The sequence below is a fragment of the Ochotona curzoniae genome, unplaced genomic scaffold (genome assembly GCF_017591425.1).
Source record: "Ochotona curzoniae isolate NIBS_2020 unplaced genomic scaffold, NIBS_Ocur_1.0 contig_908, whole genome shotgun sequence".
NCBI lineage: Eukaryota > Metazoa > Chordata > Mammalia > Lagomorpha > Ochotonidae > Ochotona > Ochotona curzoniae.
The window spans coordinates 35,175,642-35,197,728 of record NW_024466607.1 but is presented as its reverse complement, the minus strand read 5'-3'; the positions used below and the strand labels follow the sequence as shown (position 1 = coordinate 35,197,728).

The 22,087-nt window shown below is 40.9% G+C and overlaps 1 protein-coding gene across 1 annotated transcript in view; it reads left to right on the top strand.

Moving 5' to 3' along the window:
* The window catches only part of CNTN3 (contactin 3), a 272,642-nt gene that overhangs the window by 165,339 nt on the left and 85,216 nt on the right, over positions 1–22,087 (top strand). The window contains exons 5-10 of the mRNA XM_040995075.1: positions 8,418–8,621; positions 9,672–9,774; positions 10,278–10,462; positions 14,425–14,561; positions 15,634–15,763; positions 18,547–18,697. Coding sequence (XP_040851009.1) covers positions 8,418–8,621; positions 9,672–9,774; positions 10,278–10,462; positions 14,425–14,561; positions 15,634–15,763; positions 18,547–18,697 — 910 coding nt within the window. The remainder of the gene's footprint in view (positions 1–8,417; positions 8,622–9,671; positions 9,775–10,277; positions 10,463–14,424; positions 14,562–15,633; positions 15,764–18,546; positions 18,698–22,087) is intronic.

The window sequence follows — 22,087 nt, the reverse complement described above, 5'->3', positions numbered from 1 at the left end:
CTCATTAAAGGGGGGCTTCTTCTAGGCAGCTCTTGCTAAACATCATTTCCGTTTTTGCAAAGGCAGTGTAAATTTTGCATATCATTTTAATAGCAAGGCAGGTCAATCAAATTATAATTGGCTCCAATTAGCACTCCCATGAGCCGTAAGATGCTTTTTTTTTTTTTTTTACCTTTTTCTGGAGACTGCACTCACAAAGGAAATGCTATTTGCTGTCACTGAAGTCATTAAGAAACAAAAAGAGTCCACTCTTCAGTGTGAGAGTTGGGGAGGATGCAGGTCCAGCAGCAGTGCTCTGGTGTGTATTTAAGATGTGCACGCCAAGTGCACACTGTATTCAGCATGGCCGTGTGCAAAATGTGCTGTCACAAAGCCCTTTCTTTGAGCTGCACAAGCGCGCTGTGGCGATGGGACTTGCAGTTGTCTGTGTCATTTTGGTTTTCAGCTAATCTTAAGATTGCTTTCTGGCATTTTCAGACACTCTGAGCTCTTTTGAAAAGGTACATTTTTATAATAAAAATGAAGAAGCAGAGGGGAAAATGCATTTGTAATGCCTAGTATGCATTCGGTGCCAGTCATGCCATTTCCCGAGTCGTTTCCCTGCAACAGAAAGTTTAGGTGTCAGCTAGAGGGTGGATGTTAACTATAAGTTGGGTCTGTGACAGGAGGAAATTGTCAGATCTGTATAAGACATCACAGTGACTTTATCCAGATAGTATTAGGTCTCATTTTCTTCTGTGCAAATTAAACCTCTTATGTTAGCAATGGTATGCTGCTTTAGTACCTTGCAGGTAGAAATACGTCATTAAGTGCCTTGCAGTGTTTATCCCAGTTTTACCATGGCTGGACACCTTGGTTTTGGTTTTCTTTTGTTTTCATATTTATTTTTTATTTGATGGGGAGAGAAAGATATAACAAATGAACCCACTTGGTTTTGGTCAAAGGCTTGCCAAAGCCTTTGATTGAAGCCATGAGCTGTGAACTCAATCTCATTGGAGTCAGAGTGCAAACTACTGAATCCAGCAGGTGCTGCCTCTGCTCTCAGGATGCAGATTAGCAGGAAGCTGGATCCTAATTTGAGCCAAACTCAAGGACTGTGATGTGGGATGCAGGCATCTCAAGTCACATCCTCACCACTGATCGGAGGTTACTCCTTTCTAGCCTGGTAGTAGAAAGCTTTCTGACACCTGTTCCAGGTTGGCATTCTCCGTAGACTGGTCCAAGAGGTCTGGAGTCCCTGAGCTCTTGTGTTACGCTCTTTCTCCTCTCCTGGGGTATCAGATGTCCTGCCTTACAGGAAGCTTGTCACAGTTCTCCCCCACCCTCCAAGCCTTTGATTCGCCACGCCTTTGTTTCTCTTTTTCTTGTTTTCAATCTAACTTCAATGACCACGTCCAAGCCATTTCTACTTCCTAGAAGGAGCCTCCAAGAAATGGTACGGTTTTTTTGATATGCTGTGTCACCCTCACTTTTGGCTCGTGGAAGAACAGTGTTCCCCCACCTCCCGCCCCTTGGGTACCACCATCCTTTTTCTAATGCTCGCTCTGCAAGATATTGCTTCCCTTGTGTTTATTTTTGAAGCTTCTGCTGGAGGATTTTCCTCTCTTTCCTGGCACTGTGGCTGCAGCTGCTGCTGCTACTGATGATGATAATGATGATGATGGTGGTGGAGAGGTGCCCACATGAGACTCTTCCTTCCATCCTTTTCATAGCAGAAACGCAGGGAATCCTCTCACCAGGATATTGTGATTTTTTTTTATTGTATCCTGCATTCATCCTTTGTCTTATGAATTCCTTGCCTTTTCATCTCTCCCTCAGCCTTCCCTCCTTGTTACCCGCAGTTGTCAAGGTAGGAGGTGCAAGTTGGGTTCATATACAGTGATGCTCAGGTAGGATGGTGGACGTTTAGCCTATGTTTAAGATGCTCACATCCGTATCAGAGCAGCCTGGTTTGATGCCTAGCTCCAACTCCTGACTCCGACTTCCTGCTCGTGTAGGCCCCAGGAGGCAGTATTCAATTTAGGATATCACTTGGAATGCCTGTATCCCATGTCAGGATTTATGGATATGAGTCCTGGATCCACTTTCCATTCTACCTTCCTGCTAATGTACATCCGGGGAGGTGGTTGGTTTTGGTCTAAATGCTTGGGTTGCTGCCACCACATGAAAGGATCTCAGTTTCTGATTCCTGGTTTCAGCTTGTCCAAGCCCCAGGTATTACAAGTATTCAGGGAATGACCCAGTGGGTGGAAGAACTCTTTATCTGATTCCATGTCTTTCAAGTCATGTGAAAAAAAGTTTTGAAGTCATATCAATATTTCCAGCTTTATGGATCATGCAATCTGTCCTAAGACTTCAAATTTACTCCTGTTGCATGAAAACAGCCAGTGGCACTAGTCACTAGAGCGATGACTGTGCTAATTATGTTTCAGAGCAGTTCATGAAAGAGTCAAGAAGCTGTGCCTGACCTCCTAGCAATAGCTTCCAACCTGTGTCCTGGAATTAGCTCTCAATGATGAAGCAGAAAGGAAGTCGCATTTTTTTTTAGTTTATTTTTTTCCTCTCTCCCATGATTTTTTTCCTCCTTATTTTAGGACCAAATAGCACTAGCCTGGAGGAAGATCTGAATCCAAAATTCTAAGTGTTGTTTCTTTAAAACACTATCATAAAGCTGACCGTGTAAGTGGAGCCATTGTAAGTTGGGCCACCGCAGCATGCATGATAATGCTGTCCGCCAAGCAACAACCAACCCAACAACTTTTAGAAACAACACAGTTACCAGTGCCCTGGACACTACTCACACTACAGACTCCTCCAGCCTGTCCATGGCCTATTGGCGCTCAAGTTCTCTTCGATTGCTGCATGGGTAATGGGTTCCAGGCCTTCTTCCCATGAGGTGTCAACCATAAGCACCAGGACATCATTCACCACCTCATTGGTGAATCAGGGATCTAAAGTCTGAAGAACCTCAAACAGGTTTTCACATCCTTTTTTTTTTAGATTTATTTATTTATTTATTTTTATTGGAAAGTCAAGGAGGCAGGCAGACAAAGAAGGAGATCTTCCATCCGATGATTCGCTCCCCAAGCAGCCGCAACGGCCAGAACTGCCCCGATCCGAAGCCTAGGAGCTAGGAGCCTCTTCCAGGTCTCCCATGTGGGTGCAGGGTCCCAAGGCTTTGGGACTGTCCGTTAAGCTACCACACTGGGCCCCTCACACCCTTTTAAAATAGGTCTTATTTTAAAGTAGGTCAACCTTTGCAACTGGTACCACAGAACATGGCCCAAGTTACTTTTACAATTTTGCCTAACTGCAATTTGTTTGGCAGAATTACTTGTACAAAGTGCCTCCATGAAGGATTAAATCACCTCCATAATAGAATTTTATAATGGGACTAGGAATAAACCCTTAAATGTCAGTACTATGTGTATTAATGTATCTGAGGGTAAACACTAGAGTGACATATTTCCTGTTAAATTGACAGGTCTCACACTTGCGGGACCGGGGAAGGGAGGTGTCTGGCAGAGTGATTCATCACAGAGTACTTTTTCGAAAGCTGAGCTTCAGCACTTTATTTTCTTAATTTATGGCCTTGATTGCTAAAACCTCGTGGCTCTCTAATAAAAACCATTTCAGATTCCTAATATTCATGGGGCATTGTTAATAGAATGCTCACTGGCCCGGTCATTTTGATATAATGTGTACGTAATTTATACAAGAGATTGTGAAAGGTTTGTGAAGTTTTGCTCATCTGAGTATATAAAATTATCATTTTTATTACAGTTTTTCGTTGCTTGTCATGGTACATAAAAGGATCTTGAAAAATCACAAAAACTGATTTACGTATGTTTTACTTGGCAGTATACAATTAACATTTTTTAGAAATGGAGATTTTGGGGATAAGTAAAGTCCATGCAATGGTTTTCATTTTACTGAGAATATTAAAAAAGCACATGATTTTCAAATTTTCAGATCAAAGCAAGAGTGTTTATATTCTAACACAGTCATACAGGTAACAAATGAGAAGTTGGCACAGTTCTTCTCCTTAATATAAAGTTATATTTCATTTCACCAAATACAGATTTTTTAAACAAAAGTAGTTGTATGGATTCTGCATATAGCTCATAACATTGTACGTCATATTCACTTCAAATTTCATTCCTTTCCACGAGTCTTTAAGGCTTTGAATTTTTATGAAAAATAATCACCACTAATTCATTTATTTCCGAGTTACCCTTTGACGTCCCTTTAGGAATAACTTCATCCTATTGTATTGATCAAATAATCATGTTATATAAAATCTGATTCTTCTTTTGACATTCCAAGTATAGGGTTTTCTCTAACTTTTGTCTTTTATCCTTTGTTTCACTTTGGAAATTCTCTCTAAAGCTCTTAGTAATTTATCTGGCAAATAATAAACAGTGGATCATCTTTGGCGTCTATTGTCCTTTGTGTTCATTCCCTCTTGCTTCTGTAATGAATCATCACAACCACGGTGGCTGAGAACAGCACATAGCTGTTGTCTTACGTTTATCAAGATTTTGGAAGTTCAAATCTAGTGGTGGCAATGCTGTATTCCTTCTAAAGACTTTAGGATCCATCTTCGTGCTTGCCTTGTGTAGCTTCTAGACACTCCCCACATTCCTCCACTGTAGGCCACCATCAGGCAAGAGCATCAATCAGATCTCTGCACACATTGTCACAGCTCCCATTTTTCTCTGGCTGGCGGTGGTGAGCTTTGCTTCACAGCCTTGTCTCTGTCTTGTGTAGTACTACCCCACGGCTGCTGTCACAAGTTACTTCAAAGCCCCAAATAGCACAAATGCATTGTCTTTCAATTCTGAAATCCAACTTGTAAACCCAGTTTCACTTGGCCAAAAATCAAGATATGGTTTGGGGCTGGGCTCATTCTGGAAGTTCAAAAAGAGAATCCTGCACCAGGAGGTGAGAAGGAGTTAACATTCCACTGAATTCAGCCCAAGGGAGTGTGGCCTTGACTTCCAGGGTCATTTCAGGCAGATACCCTTGCGTTCTGTGTGATGGGTTTCCTTGATGGGAGAGTTCAGTGGAGCCCGTCATGTCTACCGTAGCCCACCTTTTCACATGTTGATGTCCACTTAGTAACTTTAGAATGATAAAATTTTTGGCTCCATTCCTTTACTTCTCTAATCATCAATCAGTGTCCTAAAGCATTTGGCCACTGAAGTATTGTTATATTTGAAGCATGAATATGAAGGACATTAATTTTAGGATTTAAATAAATGCTATAGGGGTGAGCCATGTGGCAGAACAGTTCATCCGTCACTTGTTGAACCCGCCTTACTTACTGGAGAGCCTGGTTTTGGGTCCTGCCACTTCTGCCAGTCTACATTCCTGCCAGTGCACACCTGTGGGGCAGCAGGTCCCTGCCACGCACACTCTTAGTCATTTTGCCTTAAAATAAAATACTGAAGTAATCATGGAAAAGAAATACTAGAAATGAAGTCATATAGCCTATATTGTTTCATGTTGAATATTTTACCTTCTATTTATTTGAAAGGCATAGAGAAAAGACAGGAAGAGGGGGAGAGAGAGAGATGACCTCCATCTATTAACCCACTCCCTGTAATTCCTGTAACAACAGAGGCAGAAACTCGTACAATGTTTTCCAAATGGATAACTGCTTCTCAACCACATGTGTCAGCACCCGCTTCCTCCTCGGGTCTGCTTTAGCAGGAACCTGGAGGCAGGAGCAGAGCTGAAACTCAACTGTCCCAAGCAACATATCATGCACTCCCTGCCACGTTGTCACCAACTCCTGTCACCTTGAATGTGTTTTAATTGAAATTGCAGTGTTGATACTGATGTCAGATTTTTCCTTAGTGTTAGCATCCACACCTGGGTTACTGTGCAATAGGCTTTTTTGTGACATGACCAGATTATAGGTTTTCTGACTCTGAAACTAGTTTCCTCAGCCATTGTCATGGGACAGTACATTGGATTGATCTCTTACTTCTGTTTCCCAACGAAGATGCTGTTAAACTGGGGAGAAGTAGAAGTTTTGATCTGGTGAATAAAAGAAAGAAGGAGTGGGGTACCATGGTGGCATAGCACGCTAAGACTCCATCTGTGGTGTCAGCATCTTATATGGGCACAGGTTCAAGTCCCAGCTGCTCCACTTTCAATCCACTAGCTCTTTGCTAGTGGCCTGGGAAAGCAGCAGAGGATAGCACAAGTCCTTGGGCCCCTGAATCTACATGGAAAAACCTGGAAGAAACTCAGGGCGGTCAGCTTCAGGCCAGCCTAGCTCTGGCCTTTCAGGCTATTTAAAGGTTTGAACCAGCGGATGGAAAATCACTGTCTCTCCCCCTGCTCTCTCTGTAATTCTGACTTTCAAGTAAAATATGCAAATCTTTTTTAGAAAAGAATAAAATCAAAAATAAAAGGAGAGGGACAACCACGTTCACAGCATATGCGGAATACTTTGGAAAGCAGAGTAAGACTTTTTCAAAGCAAATTGAGATTTAGTGGTTGGGAAGGTTGGGATAGGATGGGGTAACTTAAAGCACCATGATGATCCCATGGGTTATTGCTGTCACAGCTGCCAGTTTGAACAATGCAGAGCCAATCCAGCCCACCTTATCCACGTTGCTTTCCTCTGTAGTTTATTCGGTCGTGTTCCAAGAGAAAAGCCTCATTAGGACTGCAGAGAGCTTCTGGTAGAGCGAACGTGTGAGTCAGATTGCTCCTCACACAACTTGAGCTGTCAGTAGCTAGGATATAACCGCTTGAAATCATATCAGAGACTCTCTGCCTAAAGATATCGCCACATCTGGGCCCCAAGCCAATGTTTCGGGAGGTACATGTGTCATTTGTGGGTGGTTTGCTAGTTTGGGGAAGCACCAAGCATGTGCATTTGTGTAGGCAGGGAGAATCTCGCACGTTTCATCTCCATGGAGTAACTGGCAAGCTCTCTCTCATGCCAGCCACTCCACGCACTTCACCACACCTGAAGTGCTTCTGTCCCTGCTTGTCCAAGAACTTCACTGTCCTTTAAGCCTCCCTTTCAATGATGGAAGAATGATACCTTCTTTCCTGAAACAGGTGGCAACTCTCACCCAGCCCTTACAACATGATTTCCGTGGTGCTTACATATTGATTTACACTACTTCTCCACCAAAGAGAAAGATCCTTTATCATTGTACTTTAAATGTATTTTAACGTACTCATAAAATATATTTCGATTTCATAATCTTTATCGAAAATTCTTTGGCAAAATGTTACGGTAATAAACCACTACAATAAGATGAATGCAGTTGTGAATGGGGAAAAAAAGAAGGAGCCAAGAAAATAAAGAAGCTAATAAGCCAACCAAGTAATGTGCTTAAATACCAGCTTGGTTCTGAACAGCCTTGGCATCTGCAATGAGGTGATGTTTTGTCCTTTAGCCCACGTGACGTCAGAGAGGAAGGGAAGTGGTTCCTTTGGAGAAGGCTGATTTCTCAGAAAGCTTGCATATCGAACTTTACATAGAGGAATCCACAGTATAATTCTATCTTTAGTTAACGTAGCACATGTTTATTAAGGACCTACGAAGTGTCTTTGGATGTTTCATTCTGCTAATTTGGGGCAAGGCAGAGCAGATGGAATCAAAATTAACAACGCTTATTTTTCAAGTGGTAGCAAGACAGATCGTTAAATAGCTGCTCCCATCACCGGTGATGAGTGCTTTGATTGGAATGAGCCCGAAATGGTGCCCTATAGGAGCACAGGCCCAGGCATTGACCATCAGGATAGCATCTGGAGGGGAGATGATTCCTGATTTTGGACCTGAAGCTTGAGCTGCATTTGGAAATTAGGGCAGCAGGATGAAGTTTGGTGTTGGAAACAGAGTAAATAAAGGCAGAGAAACTGAGGGCTTTGCCAGCCCAGGACTGAGAGGCGCATGCGAGAACGAGCCCAGAGGGTAAGAGTGTGTCTCTTGGGTAATAGGGCTGTGGGCCGGGTGTCCCTCACGATGAGAATTGCATCCAGTAGACTGATTTCGCATCGTTCCTGAGCAGGTGCAGAAAGTTAGATGTCAGGTGTTGACATGATTAATTTGGTAACCGAAAGGTCACAGAATGTGCAGCGTGGGAATGCAAATTGGAAAGGAGGAAACAAAACTGGAGCCAGAGAGGCCTCCAGGGCACAGGTGGAGTGGGGATATTGATGGCAGTGATAATGATGCTGCTGTAAGAATACAGATCGCCACAGTCCTCACCGACCCATAGGGTAGACACAGAACCAGCTCCCGCGGCCGTCTCTCCTCGTGACCTGCCATGCGAGCTCTCAACATTACACTTCGGTGTAAGCGTACTGTTGTCTATAGCCCTTCCGATGTGTTGTGCGTAAGTTTCTCTAATAACAGAATCTCTTTCCTTCCGCTAACACCGTAGACCTCTCATATGCTTGGATCTTCAATGAATATCCCTCATTTGTTGAAGAAGATAACCGGAGGTTTGTGTCTCAAGAAACTGGGCACCTGTACATAGCGAAAGTGGAGCCATCCGACGTGGGGAACTACACGTGTGTGGTGACAAGCACGGTGACAAATGCCCGAGTCCTGGGCTCACCGACTCCGTTGGTGCTGCGATCTGATGGTATGGAATGCCTCGGAGTGTAGTTCTGAATGACACGGTGGCTACATGCAAAACCAATGGGAAAATGTGAGCAGTGTGTCCTGAAGAATTGTCATGTTCTGTTTTATTTGACATTATTGTGAACACGGTGATGAAACCAATTCCCTAAGCTGCAAGTCTTTTGATGCAGTGCTCACTCGGGTTCATGGCTTTGGGGACCAACGTCCATTGGAAATGGAGAGCAGCTTGCTCAGAAGGTGTTACGAATTTCCAACGAGAGACAGAGGAGGATTAAGCCAAGCATGAGATTTTTCTGGGGTTGGAGCTCAGGTTGCATTTTTGTCAAGTCAACTGTTCTGGCTTTTGCCAGTGTGAGTTTCAAAAAGCTCTGGGTATTTTGTTATAGGGCTAAAAATCATCACTAAAAAATCATTAAAGGAGAAAAAAAGATCTGTTTCATCAAGAGCTTGTTGGTTATTGAAGGGAAGTAAGTGACTTGCAGGGGCACGTAAGCTTAGGTAGAGGACCCATTCCACAAAACTGTATCTGAAAGAAAATAATGCTGTAACCATGAAGTATCAAAGCACATCTTTACAGTCAGTTGTAATTGAATTTGACCTTTCCCATTTATGAAGTCACCGTTTCTCGACTCCAGGGAGCTGTTCAACAGATATAAGATTGGCATCTATGCTACCAGGGTACCATTAGGTAGATTTCCTGCCACCAGTTTTGCTCTTTTGGAAATTTCAAGAAGCTGTAATGCACAGTAGATTTCAGTTTGACTAGAACCGTTTCAACTGGATAGGAAATTTCCTCAGCCTCTTGTTTTACATAATGTGAAAGACATGGTTTTCGTTGAACTGCCCTGTGCAGTGTAATTTAGGAATCAGGTCACCCAAGTCCTTAAGCATGCCTGGATATTAACTGTTTGACCCAGGTGAACACAGGGGAGCAAGGTGAATCCCGGGAAGAAGATGCTTCGCAGTGGGGCCAAGACGAGTTTTCTTTCAGCAAAACAATGCGATTACAAAAGAAATATTGATGCTCTTAACTTTGTGTTGTGATTTACAGGTGTGATGGGTGAATATGAACCCAAAATAGAAGTTCAGTTTCCAGAAACTCTTCCAGTGGCTAAAGGTTCAACTGTGAAATTGGAGTGTTTTGCCCTTGGAAAGTGAGTTTCATGGTATTTACTGCTATGTGCTGAGGTATTAGGTTGCCGTAAGAGATAATGGTGATTTTTGACAGACTTTTTGGCTTTCCTTATTGTATCAAATGTATTTTCACTTGAAAGCAAAGGAAAAAAATCCAGTACAGGGAAAACACACATAGAAAATTTGGTTTGAACTTTTAAAACCAGCTTGGAGAAAGGCTTGGCTCATTCCAGAAACTAAAGTAATATAATTTTTGCTTTTGGGCTTTTCTTTTTTAAATTGTTTTTGCTGTTCTTTTTCACTTATATTCTCATACAGTGAGCTGGCAACAGACTTTGTTTTTTAGAGCATGAATTGACACAAGAGCCTGCATGGTTTATTTTTCTTCAGATAGCAACCGAAGGAGTTGAATGTGGTGTTCTGGAACCTATGTCTTTTAGTGTATGTCAGTCAAAGTTTTACTTTTGGCAAATTGAAAATGCTGCCAGAAGATGGCCAATAAGCTTGATGTTTTTCCTCTTAGTCCTGTTCCTCAGATTGCCTGGAGAAGAAGTGATGGGTTATCTTTTCCCAACAAGATTACTTTGAGAAAGTTCAATGCTGTGCTCGAAATCGCCAACTTCCAGCAGGAAGACACAGGCTCCTATGAATGCATTGCCGAGAATTCCAGAGGAAAAAATGTTGCCAGAGGGCGTCTCACTTACTATGGTGAGTATAGTGGCTTGGTGACTGTGGCTCTTGTATGTGAAACGCTGCCGCTACTGTTGTTGTTGCAGAGTGTTGGAAATGAGCACACAGCCACTGTGTTCAACCGCTCGCTTCTGCTCTTCCTTAAACGTGGGAAACCGTATCAAGAGAATGACAAAACAAGGTCATGAAGGGAAGACATAATGCGTTCTTTAGTATCTTGAAAGGATCGCTGTGACAATGAAATGGCCCCTATTTTTCCCCAAGAATGAACCTTCATACCTTAGGCATGCTCTAAAGAAAAATCTTTCGTGTCATCCTCTTCTGTAGAAAAGGAGATATTAGATCTTTCTTAAGCAGGTTTGCCAACCAGACAAAATGCTACTGGGAAATGCTACAACCACTGCATGAGAAAAACCACACGAACCCGGGAGCTTGTTGAGTTCTTTAGCGTTATATTCTATCCCTCCCATTAACCTATCTGTATTCCACTGGCTCCATTAATTTGTAATTACATTTGTTTGATGGAATACTCACTTTGGACAAAGAAAGAATAATAATGTTACCTGCGTGCAGAATCTATTTGTAGGAGCGTTAGATTTTTTTTTCTAAAATCTGTTTTAATATTCTTCTTGTTTAAAAAAAAGTGTGCAAGGTTTTTGATGAATACATGGTTTAGAAAGAACAAATGCACCTGTAAAAACATGAAATCACAAACTAAGTGGCTAGGTGTTTGTAATTCAGTCAGTAGAAACGTTGTAAAACTAGTGGGAACGCACCATGTTTGAGAAAGGCAAATTGCACTATAATTTATTTATTTGAAATAAACATTATTTTAAGCTGCAGATGAAAAAGGTTTGCTATGCGGACTTGTACAGCCTGCATGAATGTTACAGGAGGGAAAACATCTACAAAGACAGGTCTTAAAAATTACAGGACTTATTTACAGCCCTCCTCCGAAAAATCTAAAATCCTTAGGTGTATTTATTTCCTGATAAGGTTGACACTTGTTATTTTGTGGTAAGATCTTAGGTTCTACCGGGAACAAAATGGAAGCATGGTTTCTCCATGTGAGTCATTCGGTCTGCGGTTCTTCCATCTTGGTAGCTAATTAGTTGAGACTGTTCAGCACAGAAGTACTCAGGCATCAAAGCTTCCTTTCCTCTGCTCTTTTTTTTCCCCCTGTTTCTTTTCCTGTAATACAGTTCCATTGGCACAGGGATTCCCCCTCCACCTGCTGCATTCCCTAGTCAGTCTTTCCCCCCCACAGTGTTACAGTAGCATAGTACTTCAGCAGCAGTCACAGGTCCAGCTATTCAGCTGTTCAAGTGTATCAGGGCATTGCAGGTATAGACAAGGGTAGAAAATCCAGTAGTATCCTATTTTCAGGGTATGTTGAACACTTTCATTGGGAGTTCTTTTATTCATCTGCAATGCATCTTCACTTCCTGTTATGCTAGTTTCCATCATAGGTTAACCTATGAAAATATGTATGTATACATATTTACCTATATATGTATTTTTCTTGTATTTTGAGTTAAGGTTGCCTTATATTAGAGAGGAAGTATGATATTTGTCCTTTGGGGAAGTAAAATGGACATGGACGGGGTGGCTATAAGTCTCCCTCAAAGCAAGTAACCATTTTTCTACCCTGGTTTCATTGGTGTTGTCTGAACAATACCAGGATAAGATGATACTAACCATGAAAGGGGAAAGCAGGAAATTGTAAATGTCTTAAGGTTTCTATTCACTCAACCCTGATCCAATAATAAACAACTGTATGCCTCGTGTGATGACACATATGAAGGGTAAAAACTGACATCCAGATGTGTCCTCAGCCTCGACAACTTTTCTGATCTTTTTCTTCCCTGTCAGTCTTTCTCCTTTTTTTCAGCATTTTAATTTCCTTTATGTTCACACAATGGCTGCCACCCTTAACCAGCAAATTAATCATTCATCTTTCCCCAAAATATCCAAGCCTTTCCTCTTCAAATTCTACATGTCCATTCCAAACAAACTATTGCCAAGAAGAAATCAGATGATGTCAAAGTCTCTCTTTGGGATGGAAACTATAGCCAGGTTTCCAAGGAGTTAACTCATGGAGAGTATGAGGGGATGGAAAAGAAGCAAACAGAATGAAAACGTGGGAATGTTTTAGGAATAGAAAGGAGAGCAAATGAGTACATAGAAGACATCATGCAGCATCTGTCAGACGTTGTCAGGGAGGAAGAGTATTGCTTTCGTCCATTATGTAGGCAAAAGGATATATTTCTGAGAAATAAATTAGAAATTAATGACATGAAGAATTTCATGAAAGTTGCCCTACAGTTCCAACTCAAGAAGGCTGCATTCGATAAATGTCATGCAGGTCTGTTTGCTGCACTACTTCAATTAAAGAGCGATCAGATGGAATACTTGGCTATCCTGTGGTAGAATATAAGGGGAAATCACAATTGATGTGCCAGTTGAAGCCTACGGGTTGCTTTCGTGCTGCAAATTACTCTCCCATTTAGAGGAAAAGAATATTAGTGTGGGCAGCTGATGGACATGGTTGCCAGGAACTCAGGTCTCCATCACAGGCTCCTGTGTGAATTTGTTTGCAACCTCCTGTCTTAGATTGTTAATTCTTGAAAGAAGAAAGTGTGCTTTAATATAAAGTGGAGAGAAGTGATTTGTGACTGAGTGACTCTTCATATGGGGCAAGTAGTTTATATGTTTAGAGAAAAAAAAAAAAGGCAACACGTAGACCTGTGCATTTTCTGTCAAAGCTAAATAGCTCCAGTTTCATTTCAATTTCATTTACAAAGAAACAATTTTATGAGCTAGAAACGGAAAGACGAATCATCCCATGGTTGCAATTAAATAGAAATAGATAAACTGTTTCTCCATATGGAGGATGCAAATGTGGCTCGCACAGCACACATCCCATGCATAATGCAATGTGAAGTCAGTAAGACATCTCACCTCCCAGTTTTGGATCTGAAACACAAGCTGAGACTTGGCTGAGTGTACTGTGTACACCGAATGACTTTCACTCTTAGCGTTAATGTTTCTTTCATCCGTAAAAAGTTTTCCAGCTATCTTCTGAAACATACGTGGAAAATGATTAATCTTGATCCAACGGACTTACATGCATAATTTAAAGTTGCATCTATTGCTTATTTTTTTGAAACCGATGTATCCATCCTTTCCTGCTTTAATTTTCATTCAGTCAGAGGTCCCTATGATACTGGTTTGTTTCTCATTGAGAGTAGTTTCTCATTTAAAATGAAATATTTTTTCCCCTCAACTAGAAGTTCATTTCTCTTCTGAGGACGCTACTTCTTAGTTCATGATTGAGAAAAGTATTTGCTGTCTTCGCTTATTGTCATTGATTGTGATTTCCTGATTGACAAATGATCTAGGAAAAGAGAGACCAATTGCATGTGCATGCATTGCTGTCTATTAATAGACACCTGAAGAATATAATGCAGTGATTGGAATTTTAAACACAGAGCAAACATAGCTGGATTGGCTTAACAGATGATGAACTGTGGCACTCATCGTCAACGCAACAAGTGCTGCAGATATCCGTCCGCTGTAGTTTAGATTGAGTGAATTCAGGGGACACAGTGGTTGGGGCACTCACACCCCACTGCAGGGTCACTCGTTGGAGTTGGTCTGCTTCTGATCCAGCTTCCTGGGCTGTGCACTCTGGATGGTGTTGGGGCGACAGGTGGTAGCTCAGGCATGTGAGTCCCGGCTGGGTTGACTTCTCCCTTTGGATCTCACTGGAGCCATTGCACGCATTTGGAAGGTGAACCAGTGGATGGAAGATTTCTCTCTCTGTGTCTCACTTGTTTCAAATGAAAACAAATCATTCTTTAGTGAAAAATATATAGTTCTAGTATTACACGGTCTTATGTCCATTTGCAGTTACCGGAGAAGGGATTTGTTCTTTATGAACTGAGTGATTTGAATTTTCTTTCTTTTCTGGATTGCAGCAAAGCCTCATTGGGTTCAGCTCATCAGGGATGTGGAGATAGCTGTTGAGGACAGTCTTCACTGGGAATGCCGGGCGAGTGGTAAGCCCAAGCCCTCCTACCGATGGTTGAAAAATGGAGAGGCTCTGGTGCTGGAGGTAAGGAAGTGTTTCAGGGAACCCGTAGCTCCACTCCATGTTTGGTGAGAACAACCTTCATTGTTGAGTCTACCCTCTTTCATTCTGCATCCAAGGAGCTAGGGAACAAATTGTAAAATCAAGCACCCAGTTGGCCAATGAGGTGATCTTGTCAGTACTGCAATTCTTTGATGAAGGTGATTTTACAAGTTTGGTCCATAAAATAGCATGTGTTTCAGGCATTTAAATCAGAGAAAGGCTTGCTCCAATCAAATGCAGAATATAATTTTCTTTTCCTGAACACAAGTTAGTGTGACCTCTAGAGAATAAATACATTTATTCTTTGGTTGTTTTGGTGTAGGAGTCCTTGTTCTCCCAACCGCTTTGCTTCCTAAGCCTTGTAATTTTTGCCATTTTTCTGTGTACTTAATCAGTTATATTCATTTGAATTTCTCTATATATAATGTTTCATAGCTCCTATAAGCCTCAGTGAGTGTATGGTTCCCAAAATCCTTTTTGATGCACAGAATTAATTTTATATATTAATTACATATTCTCAATTTTATATTATTTTATATCTTAATTTAATCACATTATATTTATAATATAAATATTATCAAATATAAATTAAGCCATATTAATTGAATATAATTAAATTGTATTGATTTGATTATATTTTAATTTAATGTTTTAAAATTTAGATTAATTTTATATATTAATTAAATATTCTTAATTTTCATGATTTTTTAAAAATAGTGTAAACCTTTGTAATATATGGGATGGAAATTAATTTTGTGGTACATTTTTTAAAGCCTGACACCTTCAGTATCTGACCTCCGCCTTGTTATTTATTTTACTAATGTGCTGTTGGGCTGAATGGTGTTTATTCATATTTCCAGTACGGAGCTGTTATGCTAAACCAGTCTTTCACATTTCAAAGAAGGGAAAGGTTAAATTTCAGGTCAGGTGGCCTCAACTACCCTGAGCAAAACGCAGGAGGTTTGTGTCTGATTGAAATGATAGGCAGTGGTGTTCATTTTCTCTCTCAAATGGTATATTTGTTCATATGCAAGCCAATTTTGTTATCATCTAGGAGAGAATACAGATAGAAAATGGTGCCCTTACCATATCCAACCTGAATGTGACAGATTCTGGCATGTTCCAGTGCCTAGCAGAAAACAAGCATGGTCTCGTCTATTCCAGTGCTGAACTCAAGGTTATCGGTAAGGCTGATTCTCTCTCTTTGTGTCCAAATTTTTGTCTTAAATTCTCCATTGTTGCCACAAGCCAAAGTTTAGTTTTAATACTAGATTCTTACATCTAAGACTATCTGCTCTGTTATAACATGATTATACAAAGTATTTCATCAGGGCATACATTTTAATGATTTCCAAGGAAAAGCAACAGTTATGTGACCAAAATCAAGGGTGACAAGTTGAAGTCAGCCAGCAACAGAAAGAAGTTGGACTAAGATTTCCATGTCCAACACCAATACTATGCAATAAACCGTGACTTTTAGTAGAATAAGTAGCTTTGGTGTTCTTTGTGGCCAATTCATAAAAGTAAATTCTAGATTTGGAATCAGTCATATTTGATCGGAAGGGAGTTATCTTTGCCTTTAGTGACCCTGTGGGAAAGTCAAGCAGTGTGTGTAACTCAAGCCTTCATTAACCAAGGTTCTTATACTTGAAACTATGGGAAGATTTTCTGTTTATTGCACCATAAGTGTAGAAGAAGTGAGAAATGTGATATCCCATTTTGGACAGTTGGACATTGCCAATGATTGAACACTCAACCAAAATGGCATAACATAGCAAAACTTTGTAAACCAGAAGGGAGAGTGGGAGGAAGGGAGGAAAAGAGGAAAGAATTCATAGGTTCAGACCATCAATATGGATTTTTGGAGGGAGGGATATTAGCAAAGCTTGACCCAAGACAAGCATCATCATGATTACCAGGCTGTCTATGATGTTTTCCAACATCAGCTTCTTAGAGAAAAACCTCCTTCTCCATTGTCCACATGGAGATAGTAGTCCTTGTCTGGTGTAGATCAAGCCCAACACTGACCCCCATCCATATGATCAGCAGGTTACAATGCATCGATCCATTCCATTTGATGATTCTAAATTCCAGAAAGTTCTCCCCCAAAATATTTGGGAATATCTGGAGTTTTTTTTTTTTTAATTTTAGATTAGTAAGTAATTATCACACATGTTTAAGGGATATAGTGCAACTTTTGAGTATCTATCCAAAATGTATTTATGTGTTTTGAAGATTTATTTCTTTTTATTGGAAAGGCAGGTATACAGAGAGAAGGAGAGACAGAGAAAGATCTTTCATCCACTGGCTCACTCGCCAAGTGGCTGCAACGGCCAGAGCTGAGCTGATCCAAAGCCATGGGTCTCTCATGTGCATACAGGGTCCCAAGGCTTTGAGCCGTCACTGACTGCTTTCCCAGGCTTCAAGCAGGGAGCTGAATGGGACGTGGAGCATCAGGGATACCATTCAGTGCCTATATGGGATCCTGGCACTTGCAAGGCAAGGATTTAAGCACTAGACTATCACACCAGGCCCTATTTATAATTGAAGCTGTTTGGTAAGTGGTCACGTTTGGTATGGGAAAATACATGATATTGTCATCTTGAGAATAGAGTCCAAAAAGGCTGCAAATATCTTGCAATGCACAAGAGAGCTTCTTTTTTTACAATGAGTCATTTTCCAGCTAAAAGGTAAGAGAGGATGAAAAATCCTGATGTAATGGAAAATGATTCTGTTATCCCTTATGGTTGGAAAGATGTGAGCTGTGCCAGAAAGGCTAGCCTGATAAGGGGAGATCTCTAGCTGAAAACTGGCCTGTTGTTCTCCAGCAAAGAGAAGCGCCTGGGGAGACCAAAAAGAGAAAGAGTCCCACACGAGGCCTGAGTGGCAACGTTGTACTTTGAAGTGAAATAACCAGATGCACCTTGGTTTATTCATTGTTCAGTCTTACCCAAGTATGACATTAATGAGCAGGGTTGTTGTGTAGGAAAAAAATATATATGTGAACCATGTACTTTATGGGAGTATGAAGAGGTTTCTTGTTTCAGTAAGATTAATTTGATTTCTTAATTCTTAAAGCCAACGGCCTTTTGAATGCATGTCACAAGTTTACATATGAATGTATCTACTGGGATTTTGCCCATGACTGGAGCATTGGAAAGTAGAGGAAATGAGCTTAGCTTTGAACTGTTTTCCATACTCACAGTGACAGGAAGAGGACTATTCTGATTAACATCATTTTGTTCAAATGATATATTCTTTTGTGTCTTGAACATTCAGGTGTTATTTCAGGATTGGTATTCCATGCAGCATTAGCAAAAATGTTTTATACAATATTCATAATACTGTCATATGAGTAGCAATATTCTCTACTGTAATAAGCATATTGTACTTTGTATCCTCCACTTGAAAGTTAAGGCTAAACATGTGGACTAATAATGGAACATGATGAATTGGTGTGGATGAGAGTGCTCATTCAGTACTGAGCATTTATTCTGAAAGCATGCACTTGTCATGGCTCAGTGCCAGGCACCATACAGGTCCTATGCCCTTGGGGTCAACAGAGAGACCGACCCCCATGCCTGTCTTCATGGAACTACCTTCTGAAAATATACCACATGATACTTTCTTTTTCACGTAATAAGCTCACCACTGAGAAATTTTAAATCTCAGCAGTAAAGACTAAGAGTTCCTAAGTAAATAATTGTTGGTAGATTTCAGAACTTGTCAGAAAACAGGAGAGCAAATTAGGTTTTTAGCCTTGAAATTCTGTGTGTGGTATGCAGTGACTCAAATAAAGCAAGCACTGACACCTTACATAGCAAGTGAACTTTTAAAAATGGTGATCAAGCCAACCTTTGAATTTCTGGAAGTTTAAAAAAAAATGATCCAGTGCTCGTTAAATCAGCCATCCTCTTTTCATTCTCCTCTCTCTCTCTCTCTCTCTCTCTTCTCTCTTCTTTTTTAGCCTCTGCCCCAGATTTTTCAAAGAATCCAATGAAAAAGTTAGTTCAGGTGCAGGTGGGAAGCATGGTCAGCTTGGATTGTAAACCCAGAGCCTCTCCAAGGGCTCTCGCCTCATGGAAGAGAGGAGATGTGGCCATCCAGGAGCATGACAGGTACCGAGTCCTCCCAGAGGTGGACATCAGCTTTCTCTGCACTCTGTATGATAATGTGGACAAAGGTCTTGATGGGAAATGAAGTGGAATTTGAGTAGCGTAAGAGGTATTTAAGACCCAAAACCAGAATTCTTTTATTCTGTAATACTATCATGATGATTGTAATCAGTCTATGTTAGCTGTCCACCTACCCAACTTCTTCCTATGGTAACTGTTTTAGCAAGGATGTTCTCCAGTTTTCCTGGAAGACTCAAGCAGAATGATAGAAGGTTGTCAGCTCCAAGTGCAGGCCGATGTCCAAGAACAAAGAAGAGGTGATGTAGCAAAATATAATAACCAGCATTGTTTTAAGCTTGCGCTAAGATAACTTAGTGTTGCTTGAAGCCAAGGCTTTCCTAGGGTCCTGTGTGTTAAAGTCACATTGAAGGGAAGAGGCAGAACTCAGCTCAATTCAAAGCACAGATCCTAGAGCCAGACTGCCTGGGTTGGACTCTTCATTGTGCCTTTACTGACTTGATAGGGCTGCCTAGTCTTCAATGCCTCACATCTGTGTTTGTCAGTGGGGAGGATGATAATAGTTCATGTTTCATGTTCAGTAGTGTTGTATGCAGATGAGGTGCATGAATATTCATGAGGATCTTGGATCAGTACCAGCCCGAGAGTGCGTGCTTAGATTGACTGTTTTGCTATGCGTTGAGTACTTAATGCTCAGAATGGGTGCTAAGGAATGGCCCGTGTCCTCATCCTAAGAACCTGTGTTACATTAGATGGTAAGTGTATGTATAGTCGGAGATGGAATTAAGGTTGCTAACAGTGGATTTTAAAGTAAGGATATTAACTTGGATTATCACGGTGAGCCCAAACTATTACTTAAATCTTTACAATACGAGGTAGAAGGCAGAAGGATGGGTCACAGGTATGCTGATTAGAGAAGCAGCAGGTGTTGAAACATGAGAATGAACTTGACGTGTGTTCATAGTTCTAAAGATGTTGGAAGTAGCCACCAGCATAACCACCAGCTGTGCCTAGAGCAGCAGGATCTTCAGTTCCATAACCACAGGAATTGAGTTCCACCAGTGTTCTGAATGAGCATAAGCAATTCTGGGGTCTTCAGAAAGAACACATCCCTGCCAGTTGTTTTTAGCTCAGTCAGAGCTTAACTGGAATTCCGGTCTCTACAATTGTCAGACAACCTTATATTGCTTAAGTCACTACATTGGAGATCATTTGTTGTAACAACAATAGGAAACCTAATACAGAGCTCTATGCAAATGATCAGGGCTTAAAGAATGATGTCATATGCCTGTTGTGTCACAGCTACGATTTGAATCCATGACTCTGTGACTGAAGGGTATAGCGGCTGCGCATTTCAGGGCTTTTGTGTAGGGAGTCCAGAATCTTAGAGGCGATCTCACCTTTGAAGTTATGGAGTCCAAATTACTACTTAGGAATGAGAGAAAAAAACAGTAATAAGTTAAGCGATGGGAATTTGCTTTACTGAAAATCACCAAGTTGTATAGCAAACAACCAGGTTGAACCGCTCTTAGATTATAGGCCCAAAGGAACTCTGAGATGAGTTGATTGCAACAACACAACGTGCAAGACAGGCGTAGCAGGGTGACGAGGCAGAATTGTGAAGTAGGTGTTCAAATATAGTCCAGACAAATGCCAGGACTAGAATAGACGTAGAATGGATTTCTGAGATAGCCGTTTCAACTTTGGTTTTGTAAATCATGTTGAACAGGTATACGTTTGTGCTGCAGAATAGGTTCGATTTTATTATACTGGAAGACTTCCTGCACTAACCATTTTGTGTTCAAAAGTTTTAAGTAATTTTGACTGTATCCAGAAGTTAGATAATAACGCTTTCCCAAGGAATTCAGTGCTTTGCGCAATAAAAAAAAAAGGCATCCATCCTCATAATATTATATAAGCAGAGGTTTTATCTTCATTTTAAAAGAAGATTAAAAATGAAATTTAGCTCACTAAGTAAAATTTACCCCAACAATGTAATTTTACCCCAAATGAGATTTACTCCAGCATTGTGATGATCTAGGGAAAAAGAGTGTAAGTTCCCGAGTCCATGCCGAAATTTCCCATAATTCTGCTAATTATGGGAAACTCGGGATCGTACATCCTTTATAACATAGAGGCAGTAATTGCATACCTCAACACACAGTGAATATAAATTAAGCATTTAACAGAATGCCTGATATTTGCAGGTATACTGATCAGTAAAATAAAGTTGTCCTAGGAGACTTCATAGAAGCCATGAAATTCTAAGATGAATTGATGGAACAAACTGTTTGAAATCCAGCAAGTTTTCCATTACAATTTTCCATGACCTTTTTGCAGCCTTTCTATGTCACAATGAAAATGTTGCAAGTGCCATGGCCGAGAAAGAAGCTTCTGGTTTGTTCATTGCATGCATTTTGCGTGGTTATTTTCTCTTACGCTGGACATTCAGAGTCCTCTAAGACTTCACAGTCATCAAGTTGGCCCACCCTTCTTGGCTGCGTGGTTCGTAGCCTCCCAATGACATCTCTCCCTTATAAAGGACTGCCCAAACAGTCCTCCATGTCATCCCCGCCACGCCTTACTCATCAGAAACTAGCGACCACATTCAACTACAAGAATTGGATAGTTTGTGTGTTTTCTGTAGGTCAGTTTGCCCTGTTTGTTTTGTTTTTAAATGGAGTTTGTTTCTAGAGATATAAGGAAAATACTGCTACTCCAGTGGGGTCTCTTGGTACTGAAAATTCTCTGCCTCCTTAAAGCCAACTGTGTCTGCGCTCTGTACGATGCTTTTTTTAGATCTTCTCTTTGGGTACTAAGACATTTTCAGATTTGAAGATAGACTTAAAAAAAAAAAAGCATGATAAGAAGAGGGTTCGCGGGATTGACATTCAGATGCTGTTTTTCCTCTCTGGATAGCAGAAAGACTCGGTGAGCCAGAGTCTTGATGCTTAGGGAGAGGACTGCTAGAGGCAATTAGGGAACAAGTTGTAGATCTGAATCTTCTCCAAATTCATGGGTAATTAAAGTGGCCACAGTCATCACTTGGTAATGGAAACCTCGTATCTATCCCTCTTGGCATGATCCACAGACAGCAGCCAAATGAGGGCAGCACGTTAAATGGCAGATTTATTATAGCTTTTTAGTCGCCGAGTCTTCCAACCTAACAACTGCAGATTCAAATCTCATTTCAGGGAAAGACTAGTTCACTGATGCGTTTGAAAATAGAAGGAAAGGAGCCTAAATTACCGAATTATGTTGAACCGATGAGAGTCTTTGCTTTCAAGTATGGAAGAGATTTCAAGCTAAGGTAGTCATGGGATACTGCCCAACGGAAGTCCTCAAACACTTGTAAAAAATACATAACAGGCCGAT